The sequence below is a fragment of the Magnolia sinica genome, chromosome 6 (genome assembly GCF_029962835.1).
Source record: "Magnolia sinica isolate HGM2019 chromosome 6, MsV1, whole genome shotgun sequence".
In the NCBI taxonomy this organism is placed as follows: domain Eukaryota; kingdom Viridiplantae; phylum Streptophyta; class Magnoliopsida; order Magnoliales; family Magnoliaceae; genus Magnolia; species Magnolia sinica.
Genome location: NC_080578.1, coordinates 78952948 through 78966372, shown reverse-complemented (window position 1 = coordinate 78966372; position 13425 = coordinate 78952948). Strand labels below are relative to the sequence as shown.

General features: G+C 39.0%; 1 protein-coding gene across 1 annotated transcript; it reads right to left on the bottom strand.

The window, feature by feature from the left end:
- Positions 1 to 1604: 1604 nt before the first annotated feature.
- On the bottom strand, positions 1605 to 10753 carry LOC131248908 (ATP sulfurylase 1, chloroplastic-like). Its single transcript, XM_058249418.1, has 5 exons — positions 10103 to 10753; positions 3481 to 3886; positions 2643 to 2903; positions 2078 to 2164; positions 1605 to 1972 (listed from the first exon to the last, which is right to left on the bottom strand). The coding sequence occupies exons 1-5, from the start codon at positions 10606 to 10608 to the stop codon at positions 1835 to 1837; spliced, it is 1398 nt and encodes a 465-aa protein (XP_058105401.1). The 5' UTR covers positions 10609 to 10753; the 3' UTR covers positions 1605 to 1834.
- Between the last annotated feature and the right edge of the window lie 2672 nt (positions 10754 to 13425).

The window sequence follows — 13425 nt, the reverse complement described above, 5'->3', positions numbered from 1 at the left end:
AGTCCAGCCCATTGGAAGTGGAACGCGGGTTAGGTGAGGCGGGTTATAACTTAGCAGGTGAGACCCAACGTATATGTCTTGCATATCCATGCCGTCCATCCATTTTAAAAGCTTATTTTAGGACATAGATCCTAATAATGGGGCATATCCAAATTTCAGGTGGACCATACAGAAGGGATTAAACTCCCGCCGTTAAAATGAGTAACATCTTTTGTAAACCCTAACAGGCCAAGCCAAGTTGATGGGCTCTTGGACATCCAAGTCCAAGCACGGCCCATTTAGAAACGGGCTTCAAATGTAAGCCCGAGCTCAGCCCTCGGGCCTGATACTCCAGCCGAATCCCATCCGATGCGGGCTAGGCCTGAACCCCATCGACACCCCTAACCAGAATCTTCCACAACACCTATTGTACAGTCAGTGCAACACCCAAGATATGGCGCACATGTTGCATGTGTAATATCTACTCCATCCATCTGGTGTGCCTCTTGATGTTAGGGCTTCAGGAAATATATCATCCTGATTCATAACTCATGTGGGCCACAGCACCGAGAACAAATGGAGAGGGGAAACCAACCAGAGGTTTGAATCCGAGCCCACCATGGTGTGTTTATCTTTCAACAGGATGAAGGGTTGCTCCAAAAATCAGCCACACCATGCATAACTTAGTTTTTGAGTTACACTGTTACCAGTAGCGTGGCCCACCTGAGTTTTTGGATATGCCTGATTTTTGAGAAATACAATGACATGGAGGGGATGCATCTGATGTCACACGAAAAACATAGTGGACCCACCAGTCACATTTTCTAACCATCGATTTGTTCTCATTCAATTGTTGCCTTCCTCATGATTTTTCTTTCTGGGCCGGATCATGCTTACAGTGCATCCAACCTGACGAATGGTCCATGTGTCACACACATGTTCCCACATTGGCACGTGTAACAGAAAGTTCCCCTTGTTATCTCACATGAGCAAGTACGCTCATCATTCATTGCTGGTGTGAATATATGCAAAGATTCACTCAGTTTTTTATATTTACAATGACCACAGCGGCTTAACTTAGGGCCTGTTTTGATACCACCAAATAAGTTACTTTGTCTATCTACAGTAGTAGATAAGTAACTTATTTCAGATAAGTAAGTTTGGTTTATGATTAGTTATGAGTAACTTTTTTACTTCAGAAGTACTTAATCACTTCAGTTAATTTTTTTTTAGCTTTCTATTTTTCATGAGTCGCTGAAGAGAGGCATAGGAGAGATGAAAGAGAGGAGAAGCTGATAAGCAAGTTGTTTCCCAAACATACTTATATTCTTAATAAGTAGAAACTAAGATAAATACTTGCGGCATAGGTAACTTATCTTAAGCAACTTACGACCACAAAATAAGTTACTTTTTCTACTCGCAAAAGTAGGCAAGTAACTTACTTGAGTAAGTTTGGTTTATGATTAATTATAAGCAACTTTCTCACTTAGAAGTTACTTGATCACTTTGGCTTAATAAGTAGAAACCAAGATAAGTTACTTGAGGCATAAGTAGCTAAAGTAACTTATGACCCAAACGCCCCATTAATGTCCCTTGTAGAATCATCATAGTTAAGAGAAATGATATACCCAAATGAATTTGAGATTGCAATGAAAACTGAGCTATTTACAGACTGCTTATTCATGCTTGGCTGAATTAACATGGAAACAGGCAGACAACAATAATGCCAGACCTATGCTGATCAAAACCAAAGTTTTGAAATATGCAAACAGCTCGATCAATGCAAAATCCACTGTCCAAACTAATACACAAGTGACCCATATGCAACCCAGAATACATGGAAAACACAAGGCCTTTAGGCGGGAATGGCTTCACGGAACTTCTCGTTCTCTGAGGCTGCCAGACTATCGTAGTATTCAACTAACACCTTCCATCCACCGGGGCACATGAATCCGTCTGGTGGGTTTTCTCTATTCTTCGCAAGAGTCCGCATCTGTAGAACCAAAACAAGCTTAATTTTAGCCACTTTGCAACAGCCAGATGCTACCACTCTTAGTGTAATTGTATAAACAGAATTTTTTGTATGCTGAACGGTTACCTTAGTGCCTGAAATGAACAGAAAATCTTGAGGCCGGGAGGGATCGAAGAAAGCCATCTTCTTCTGCTTCTTGTCATAGGCAGCCACCTGCATTTATACTCACAAACATCAATACCAAGCTTCATGTAAGGAGCACAGATACAATGTCAAAAACTTGTTCTTGTCTTAGATATTCAGGACATGACCGTCCACATGTAGCACACATTTATGAGATCTGGTATGTTAAGACTGTGGGCCCCACCCTGGATTACCTGTGATCCAAAATCTTAATAGTCAGCTGATCCTAACCATCCCATTGGAGGAGATTTCCAGTGGATGATTTGTAAGTCCGACTGACATCCTACACTTGGTACAAGTCCATGGATTGGATAATTATGATCATCTGATCGGTGAATTTTTGGGTACAGCCCATCCATTATGTCCCACCAGATGAAAGGTCTGATGCCGTACTCAGACATACATGTGTGCCACATGTGCAGGTATCATGTCTGAGATTTTAAGCCTAATGAACAAGCGAGATCCTCTATGAGTGAGTGGCTAATAAGAAGTTGGGTGGTTCACATACGCGGAAAGGAAGAATGTTGAGCCTCTCGAGTCCGGGAGCCATGCTGAGAACCTTCTTCCCATGATCAGCATCGTAGAGGTCCCGTTTCTCAACAGGGTGGGCCATACCAGCTGGGTCCCTGCCAACAATGTAGAAGTTGGCCCCTGCATTTATCCGTGATTTGGCATGCCACTGCACCTCAGTTGGGCCTGCATAATGCATGGGAGATGGGAAAATTGCAACGACTGTTGTATCTGGATTCAGAACACCCTCTTCAAGCACCTGTGGAATACATGCTTTAGTTATCGGAACTAATTCATGGTTTAAGTACATGTTATCATTATCAATTAGCTGGACTAAAATCCCATTTCAATATTAGCATAACAGTGACAGAGAAATGCATAGGATATGCTGGGAACCAGCATTTCAATCCTACCCCCCCAAGATCTGGCTCATTCATCAGGTTGGCCCCACCTTGTAGGCAATCTTTCCTAAAAAAGGATAGTAGAGAAATGCAATGGCTACTCTTGAAATTAGGATGTTGAATCCTACCCTTCCTATACATGCCAACACTACAAGCATGTGCATCAGGTGGGCCCACCTTGTAACTGTCATGGGACCAAAAATAGGCCGATTGGTCATCAAGTAGGACAACCAGAAAATTTGATGGTTAAAAAATGACCAACGTACCACATTCAATGTCCACATGTGATTCAACCAGCCAAATTCATGGATGAAGGCACAGGAACAACCAGCCCACCTAACAAATGGCCTGAATCTTGCAGACATGCCACAATGGCTGTGAAGGGAGTAGGACACGATATTCATGTTTTTTGTCGTACAAGGAGAGTAAAAGTACCTTTTCATGTTGTTTCATCCTCCAACTAAGGGGTACATCATCTGCTTTTGTATAGCCTCCCAATGGATGAAGTAACAGGACAGGATTCTTGTATCCCATTTCTAGTAGACGTCTGCGTGTATCAGTCATAAGCAAAGCATGCCCATTGTGTACAGGATTTCTAAGCTGAAAAGCAAAAACGGCATCTGCATCACGCCGCTTGAATTCTTCACGTAGTTCTGCAGGAGACAGCCGGTACTGATCAAGACCATCATTGTATTTTATTGGCTCTATAACTTCCAAGTCCCCTCCAATGAGCCAGTTTCCTGCATTGGCAATGGCCTCCTCAACATATGGTAGTCCAGGGGCCGTTGTTCCCCAAGTTCTTGCAATCCGTTCTTCTTTATTGTGTTTGTAGATCTCAATGCTGAAATTACAAAAAGTACAGCAAGGAGAAATGAGATTTCAATAAAACCAAAATGTGATGCTTGTAACTTCAATACATCCATTTCAACAATTGCCAGCATGAAAACACTTACTTTCACATTATGGAAATGTAGAATTTCATGTAGCAATATCAGACTCATGCAATTTAGGTTGCATTTGGATGCACAAGTGAAGTGGAATACTAACATTCAACTTATTCGAACAGAAATAATAAGAACTCAATAATGTTTCTGATAGACATAACTTGATGTTTCTTCTTTTGATGGACGCTTGAGATGGGTCACAGAAGAAATCTAACTACTATTCAATGGACAATTTTTACACGTCACTTTGATTACAACACACAAATGGACCACACCTTTCTACACTAATGACCACAAACCACAAGACCTTTAGCCATTTTTTTATATTAGTGTTTATATTAGATTAGGACATTGGTTTGGAACCTGTTTGGAATATGAACATTATTAGTGAAGATATTTTTGTACTTTTTGGTTTTTATTATTAATATAGAGGGAAATAGTGGGGATGTCGAGCTCTAACTCTATTTCCTTTCTTCTCCCGACTTTCCCCTCTCGCTTTTCTTCTCTTATCTTCTTCTCTCTTAATCTATGAGTATACATAGTATCATAGCATCTTTGTTGTTGATCTAATCAATCTTTCTCCATTCTTTAATAAAATTCTCTTTCTTCTTTTATTTTTGATGTCTCTTATCCCTCTTGTGCTAAAAATCTTTTAAGAAACCTACAGTTTCTTTTCTTTTTGTTGCGTAGGGCCCTTGTAATGGTTTGTGCGTGAGAAGGGGATAAAAGTATTCATGATCACCAACCTCGTGATTAGTTGGAACGTGTGGACGTGTTGGCTAGTTATTCAGTTCAAGTGTGGCCTGCATACCATGTAAAGTGTACAGGTTGGGTGTTTGTTGGTCGCAAAAGGTCAACCGTGTTTGTATAAACTTGCAATATATATTTTAGTCCCTTGTTCTAGATAGAAGAGAAAAGTGATTCAAGAAATGGATTCATAACCATTTGATTTTTTTAGAGGTCCTAACAACTTTTATTATATTAAATGGAACAAATTATCTTCTGTGGTCCAAATCCATCCAAGTGTTTTTAGCTGCCAAGGGAAAATTATATTTGACCAATGAGAAGCCTAATAAGAGTGATAAAACCATTTTTTAATCACACCTGCGGGCAGCGGCACAACAACTTATGGTGTTGCAGCATTAACAGTTTTTAACAACAGATAATTGCAATCCAATTCGATAGGGAATCCAAACATGCCTGTATGTATAATATTGAAGATGAGCAATGATGAAATGAAAGAAATGAAAGGAAAGATGGAGCTATCGATGTAACCTTCAATTGGAAGGTATCTTCTACTCTATGTTTCTAAATAGAACAATGGGGAATCTTGCCTACAAGAGAAATATTTACAACCATCCAGCAATGTTCTACTCCAAGTTTCTAGAAGGAACTCTACGGAACTTTGAATTACAGAAATATTCTAAGTTTCTAAATAGCCTTGTAGCTTTGTTGACGATGTCTAGAACTAGGCAATGAATCATCATCATTATCATTATTCTCATTGTCGTCGGCCATCATCATCATCATAGCCTTGTCCCAGCAATTTGGGATCAACCTTTGAAATCCTATGTCACCAATCACTTCTGAAATTGATTCTCATAATTGCATAGAAAAATTTCTATGACCAGGTACCCATCTGACATCAACCCTTTTACTTCAACTATGTTGGGACCACCTGACACATTGACATGGCTACATGTTTAAAATGGTTATTTCCCCATGTATGCAGTATCTAGTTCGAGTTAAATGAACAGAAGGTAATAGGTGCAGAAATTCATCCACCTTGCACATGGCATACATCATACACAACTGCTGATCCAGAAAGTCCCAATCGTGATCACCAGTCTGGATGAAGCATGGCCCAAGAATTACCTGATCAGTATGGAGCTGAAGGTGCAGGTTTCCAGCAGGCCCCCTCCCTTGCTTTCAACAGTTACACTGACCTCATGATCCTCATCCAATTGGTAAGCATCAAAGGAGTAGTTAAAAAGAAATGGGTCCACATTGTTGACAGATGATAATAGACCAAAGAAACTGGGTGTGCTACTGCTAGGTGCAGCTACTCAACCACATAGCAAGTGGCATATATGCATACCAATCCAGTCCATCCTATCAATCATGGCCCCAATGTGCATGGATTATACCCCAAAATATCACACTGATCTGATGATCCTTACCATCCAATCAGTTAGAATTAACTGAATGGTTGAAAAGAAGATGGTCAGCAGTTGATATTAAATGGGCAAAATCAGATTGTTAAGCTCATCTAATGTGTGATTCGTGGGAATTCTCCATATCTGAATGGTCCAGATCAGCCATGGATGAAATATATTAGAACCACACCGTGCAAGTGCCGTTCAGAAGCTGAAACATAGCATCTAGACTAAAAACAAATACATTGACAACTACATAAATAATGCCAATGATAGCTTGCACGGCAGGAATTAAGGGTGCTGGAAATGCCTAATCAATAAAGGAGCTACAACGATCTCAACTGCAACATTGTTCTATAACTCTATGAAATGAGAATAGGCTCTAGTTAATCCTCACTCCATTACATACATACATCTTCAGGACTAATCTCAGAAAGAAAAGTGGAACAATAACTCGGATAAAATACTCATAACTAGCAGTTGTGCTAATACATGTTATTAAGGTTGGACAATTTCAAAATCTAAATTGTTGATTTAGGCTGAGCTATTGTTTGGTACAAGGATGCAGAAATGCAAGTTTGATTTAATATTTTAGCCTGAGGGGTAACTAAATTTGCAGAAAATCCAGATGGGCAAAAAAGAATGAGAATAGTTAGTTCAAGACAAACAGAGAATCTGCATTCTGAGGAAGCAGAATTATATATGGCCACCAGACATGTCCTGGAAGTAATCTGCTCAAGCTATATGTTTACCATGAACTCGGTTGTTGGGTATCCAGAGAAGGAACTGCAGCTAAGCCTGAATCAGATGCAATCGTACACAGAATTCCTAAAGGCTGCGCTTGGATGCACAAATGAATTGAATTATGTCCATCGAGTTTAATCAAGAGGAATTGATAAAAATTAATGATGTTCCCTAGCATTCATAATGAGGAAGTAGCCTTCAAGTTGGTTGTTTGCACTCTATTGGACTAATAACCACATGTAGATTTGATGGTGCATCCAAATGCACCCAAAATAATACTTGTCATTTAGCTTATAGGATACTGGATACCTATCGTCACACATATAAATTTGATCCATAATGATGATTCAAAGCCAAATGTAAAGATCCTATCCTGCAACTGATGAGAACAAGAATGTCGCCACCATTCACATGGAAAATCATTTACAGATTTATGGCCTAAGCAAGGAGTGTGATATGCAGCTAGCACAGCCTTGAAATGTCGACTGACTTGGAAAATGTTCGAGTTAAGGAAATGAACAGAATTATATGGAGTGTCTCTCTTCTATTGAATTTTTGAGTCATTTCCTCTTCGAAATTAAAGGTTCTGAAATTAGAAACTATATGATAGTTTACCAAGGCATATCCATGACATCCATGATCCCCAAGTTCCAACAAGTGGGATCAACAGTTCGATGGTTGAGATTTTTCATCTATGGGTCGAGAGTTTCAAAATGGGTGTTTCTGTTGAATGTTGACCATTGAGTTATTATTCTTTTTTTTTTCCTCTCCATGACCTTAGTTTCAGGCTGCTGACCAAAGGGGTTAGGATCTTTCCCTACAGAGAGATTCTTCGGGCATGATCCATCCATGTCAGGGCCCATATGATCAATAGTTTAGATCACCGATCTTGGCCACATGTGTAGGAACTCAGGGCCCGAAGATACCATACATCCTCTTTACAAATGTACATAGCTCCCTCTTCTAGTAAGCAAGGCACTTCATCCATGTAACAAGGAAATGGCACTATTTCAAATTGTGACCTGTCAACACATGTTTGTGTCCGATACTCCCGGATAGCACTCATATAAGAAAATGTAAAATTTTCTACTCAAATGTTTCATTTATATTTTATGGTTTTTTACTTGTAAATAATCGGTTTTTAGGGTGATAGAGACATTTGACACTGCCACACGTGTCTGACACCAAGAAATGCATCCAAGTTATACAGGTATTCAGTAACTTGCAGCAAAATCCACGACAGTGATTGCAAAGTGCTCCCTCCCTCATATTGAATCCCTTCAAGCACTAATCCAACTACTTCAGCAACAACAACCTAAGTGAATTTCGCATCCCTAAAGATTAGTTTGGCAAAAATCCCACCTATTTTACAATTATCTAATGGCATGAGTGAGTTTTGTTATATAGTATCTAAATCCTATTAACTGCTAGAGAAGCATGGAAACTAGTGACAACGAATGAAAATAGATCAATTTAATGAAATAATATAGACCAGAGATCTTTCCAAGAACTCTTTCAAGAAGCCTTGGGAATTCAATCCTAGAACTCTATCAACACTGCCAAATACAAGTGAGATTAGACAAGTAGTAGTTCAATGACTCATTGGGAAATTGATGCAACTTCAAAAAAATGGAAGGAAAAATACAGTGAAATATATCAAAAAACTTGATACTAGAGCAATAATAATAGGAGATGAAGAAAAATAGCAAGATGTTCGATGGGACACTCTAAGCACATGCCAGCAACAGATAACTTCGAAATTCTTTGAATACGAGGTGCGCAAGCAATTCAGGACTGAGACAGTTACATAAACAGGGTTATTACTACATCCAACATAACAGGTTGACATTTCAGCACCAAATCAAATTGCAATCCTGTACAAGTTATTGCTCTATGGAACATCAATAGTTTCATGTAACCAGATCAGAGGATTAATTTCCTTACCTGATGTACTACACTCGTGCAAAATGTCCATCGTCCTGACCATTCATCAGGTGGGTCCTGCTGCTGTCCAAAATCACATGCATTGTAAATCCTACCCATTCACTTGGTGGACCTGTTAACTTTCAATGCTGAGCGTTGCAATACTTTTCTAACCATCCATTTGATGGTCATCAATTGGATCCTTAAGATTGTCCGTCCAATCATTGCAATCTTTTCATTGTTGATGATTCACAGTGGACCCACCCTAATGTTCGGTTTTGATTATAGACAACCGTGAGATGGGTACAATTAAAGTGCAGCATACCATACCAAACAAGGAAGTTGATGCATGGCATTCAGGTTAAGTTTCCAGTAAGAAAATTAGATGCATCTGACAGGCTAAGGGTTTTTTTTTTTTTTCCCTTTAATAAAAATGAAAAGAGAAAAAAAATACAACTTTAAGCCATAGTAAATTGCTAAACTTGCATACCTACCCTCAAAAGAAAATTTTTAATCACAAGGATTTCTGTTGGAGAAGGCAATTCAAAATAATTCAACCAATTGATAGGAAAAGAACCAACCAAATATATCTGAGACGCCATATAAAAGCCTTAGAAAATCCATCTATGAGTTGAAAAATAAAAATTGATAGAAATAACTCAAAATAAAAGCAGACTAAACCAAACAACTTCATCATCATCATCTAAGCTTTAACCCAACAAATTGAGGTCAGCGGACTAAACAGAACATATTCTTGAAACAACACTACTAATTTTATGGCCCAGACATAAAAATTAAAAGATTCATGGGATATCTCATATAGGAAAACAAGATAACCAAAAACCCAAATGAATTCCACACCAATAGTGGAGGAGATATACAGCTTGGTAAGCAGTTTGTGGACCCACCCACCTTTCAATGATCCAGACCATTCATCATTAATGTATAAAGCTGGAAAGACCATAACCGCATCGGACAATCCTACCCATAAATATTTGATCTTCTATGCATGACTAAAAGAAAGTATATTTAACGGTCCATATGCTGCAGGAGAAGCCCATTGCTCTGATGGTTGGGATGTTTCAACTTCGGATCATTTTCGTCCATTACTCATCTATGGTGGGGCCCACCCAGATGAACAATATAGATCACTGAAACATGTGCCTGACCTTTACAGACTGCTGGGAAATATGTAATTCAGACAAAAGATTGTATTCCTCATAATCGTAATAAAGTATCTTAAAGAAGATATAAACCAAATACATACAAAAGAAAAAGAAACTTCCTTACTCGTTCAAAATCGCAACCAGATTCTCGTCGGAATCCACGAGAGCGACCTTTCTGGACTGCCCGATCGCCTGCTTCTGCTCATCATCGATTGCCAGCACGATAGGCACCGACATATTAACGACCGTCCCATCATCGAGCCGGAGGGAATTAAAATGAAGTGTTTGGAGGAACTCGTTCTCACGCATAAAACCGCGGAGAGGGCTGGCCCACCCCTCACTGAGCACATGGACCCACTGAAGGTCGATCCGCGACAGCTCAATCCGTGGGGCCCACACAGCCTCCTTCCTCCTCTCATCCCTCTGCGACTCCCGAACGACGAGCTCAACGAGCTTTCCACCGTCGGGTTCAATCAATCCGCAAGAAATCCGAGGATGCTTCCTCATTTTTTTCCCAGAAAGGATAGGAACTGAGAATTTGGGATTGAAATGGAGATGGGTTTTGTTGCTTTTGTGAAAAGGGTGAGTTGGGTTTGTAGATTGGAGGAAAAGGGTAGCCATGGACGCCATTAATGGGTAGAAATTGATCTTCTTTTAGCTTCTTATGATTGTTTTTCTTCTTCTGGAGGATGTTTTGGGAGAGATTGAAGTTCAGAGATTTCTGTCAGGGAGGAAAGCAAATCTGGTTAGGAAAGCGTTGAGGATTGAGAGGATATTTATAGGATGGGAAAATGGAGAGTTGGGAGGTCTTATTTTGAAAGGATAGGGGTAATTATGGAAATAAGGAAATGTCGGGGGGATGAACCTGGACTAGATTCTGTTGCTGTTCTTTCTTGCTTTCTCTTTTCATTTTCTCGTTGAAAATTGCGCTGTGGCTTCTCCGTTACTATATTTTTATTAGTGCAGCCAACGGTGATATTTTAACACCATTTGTAAAATGGTGGTGACTCATGAACTCTCTGTGTCACACACATTGACGGTGATCTGGGCCGTCCGGTTGTGGAGTACATTAATGAAAAGAGCAACGCCAATAACTGGTGGCCATGTAATGGGACGCTGATTAGCTACTTACAGGCTGCGCAGCGAGATTAGCTACAGACGTGACATCACCAGGTTCTGTGGTTCCTTCATGATGTATGTATTGTAACCACACCGTCCATTCATTTGGAAAGACCATTTTAGAATATCTTTCGGGAATATGACAGTAGAATTTAATGTGTTTCATTTGCACAAGCCACAAAGGGATGATGACCTGACTTATGAGATGAACTTGATAGACATATTTGAAGATAATGAGTCTCTTTTAACTGAAACTCTTGGATCTCTAGATGTCTGCTTGGCGCACTTTGCAGATTCAAATAATCATATTAGCTAGGAAGTTGATGCCACTCCTTCCACTAACACTAAAATTTTACCATTATAGGTAGAGGAGCTAGATTCTGAACCGGAGCCTACAACTTCAGATTTTAAAGAGACTGAGATGAACAACCCTTTTATTATTCAATTGTTTATGATCTCTCATTCACCTCAGCCCACTAATATTGAGAAATTATCTTCTGCAAGTGAATTATATATTCTTTGAAAACCTCCAAATTCCAATCGCGAACATGATGCTGAGGTCCAAAAATTTCTCTGGACATTCATGCTCCAGGATATCCAAGTCTACTGCAAAAAGAGCTTTTAGATGATCTTGTTGAGAAACCTTCTGATGAATTTATCAAGATACTGGCTGAAGGAGGAACCATACTGCATTACTTTACTACTTTAGGATTAGAATTTATTGCTTTCATAGAATTTAGGTTTAGGATAGTTTGCCTCCGTTGTTTAGGATAGTTTGCTTTCCATTTGTTTAGGATAGTTTTCTTTTCGGTTATTTAATTCTTGTGCTAACCCACCTTCACGCTGAGATCCTTTAGAAAAAGCCTCAAAATTCCTTTATCAGATACTATTTTTCCATCACTTCTCCTTCAATTACGTTGTCCCTTTTACACATCATGTGTATTTCTTTTACATGGAAGATGATGTAGATTTTAGGTTGGGGATGGGAGATTAAGTAAACTAATCAGTGTTTTCTCAGTTTTGAGTAAATTTTGTAAAATTTTTAAAAAAAATTCAATGTTTATCTATTTAGAAAGCCATAAGTTGTATATTTAAGATTGTTTTGAGTATGATGATAAGATAAAAATTAAATTTTGAACTGCTGGAGTTTGATCATCTAAGTAATTTATCGCTTAATGTTCTTGCAATCAATTGATTAAGAGGAAGTTTGAATATCATGTTTATCAAATTCACAAGACACATTCAAATTATTTTCTGTAAATAATACTAAAACTTCTGATTGTTAACATGTAAATCATTGATAGATATTGAGGATTGAGTCTGAAGAATTTCATCCATCTTTTAAAAAAAATGAAAAAAACAAAACCAGTTAAAAAACCAGGAGATCGACAAAAAGGTCATAAATGATGAGAAGAACATAGAATGACAACATCTCTGAAGAGAATGAAAAAAGTCTCTAAAAAGAATATAAAGTCTAAAAAAAAAAAAAAAGTAAGACTGACCATCGATATAGAACCAAAAACTGAAAAAAGAAGGAAAATGGAATAAGTTCAGAATCAGTACTTGAATTTTCAACCAATCTAAATATGGCAAACATGGCTAACATGATGAATTGATAGTATTTTTATAGAAGTAAGATGATTTTCATTAAGCATATTGAAAAACTTGATATGCAAACTATGCTCTGATATAATGGATAAAGAACTTATTTGATCGATTATTTATGTGATTCGGCTCTAGGTTTTCAAAATCTCACTTTCTTATCTTGAGTTTACTCATTCATAGGGCTATACACGAACCGGGCTAGCCCGGTTAACTCACTCGACTCGGCTCGACCCGCAACTGAGTTCGGGCCGGGACGGGCCATTTCTTTAGCCCAAAACTAAGTTCAGGCCGAGTTCAAACATGTCCTAGTTCGGCCCGACTTGACCTGGCCATTTATATATATATATATATATCCTAAATTCTTATCTTAATCATTTGAGACAGAGAAGTGAGAACGTCGTCCGTCCCTTTGTAGATGGAGTAGGCTCGAAATTGGCCCGAACTTGCCCGATTGCTGACGGGCCAAGTTCGGGCTAGACATGTTGGCCTGGTGACCGGGCCAGGCCGGATTCGGGCTGGGTGTGGCTGGTGACCGGTTAGGTCGGGTTGAGCCTAGTTCGACTCGGATCGACTCGTGTACACCCCTACTCATTCATACTTGATTACACAAAATATTATTTTCTGAAAAAGTTTTGAACATTGCGTATTGAAGTTCATTTTTCGCATACTTTGCTCGGGACTAGCAGAATGCTAGTTGGAGATTGTGTTGAGGGTCAAATATTA

Bases quoted from the DNA above. Each gene is read 5' to 3' on its own strand.
- LOC131248908 (XM_058249418.1), bottom strand. From the start codon at position 10,608: ATGGCGTCCATGGCTACCCTTTTCCTCCAATCTACAAACCCAACTCAC. The intron at 3,887-10,102 runs GTAAGGAAGTTT...TTGTAATTTCAG, and splicing joins CTGGTTGCGATTTTGAACGA to CATTGAGATCTACAAACACA. The intron at 1,973-2,077 runs GTAACCGTTCAG...TTGGTTCTACAG, and splicing joins TGTTCATTTCAGGCACTAAG to ATGCGGACTCTTGCGAAGAA.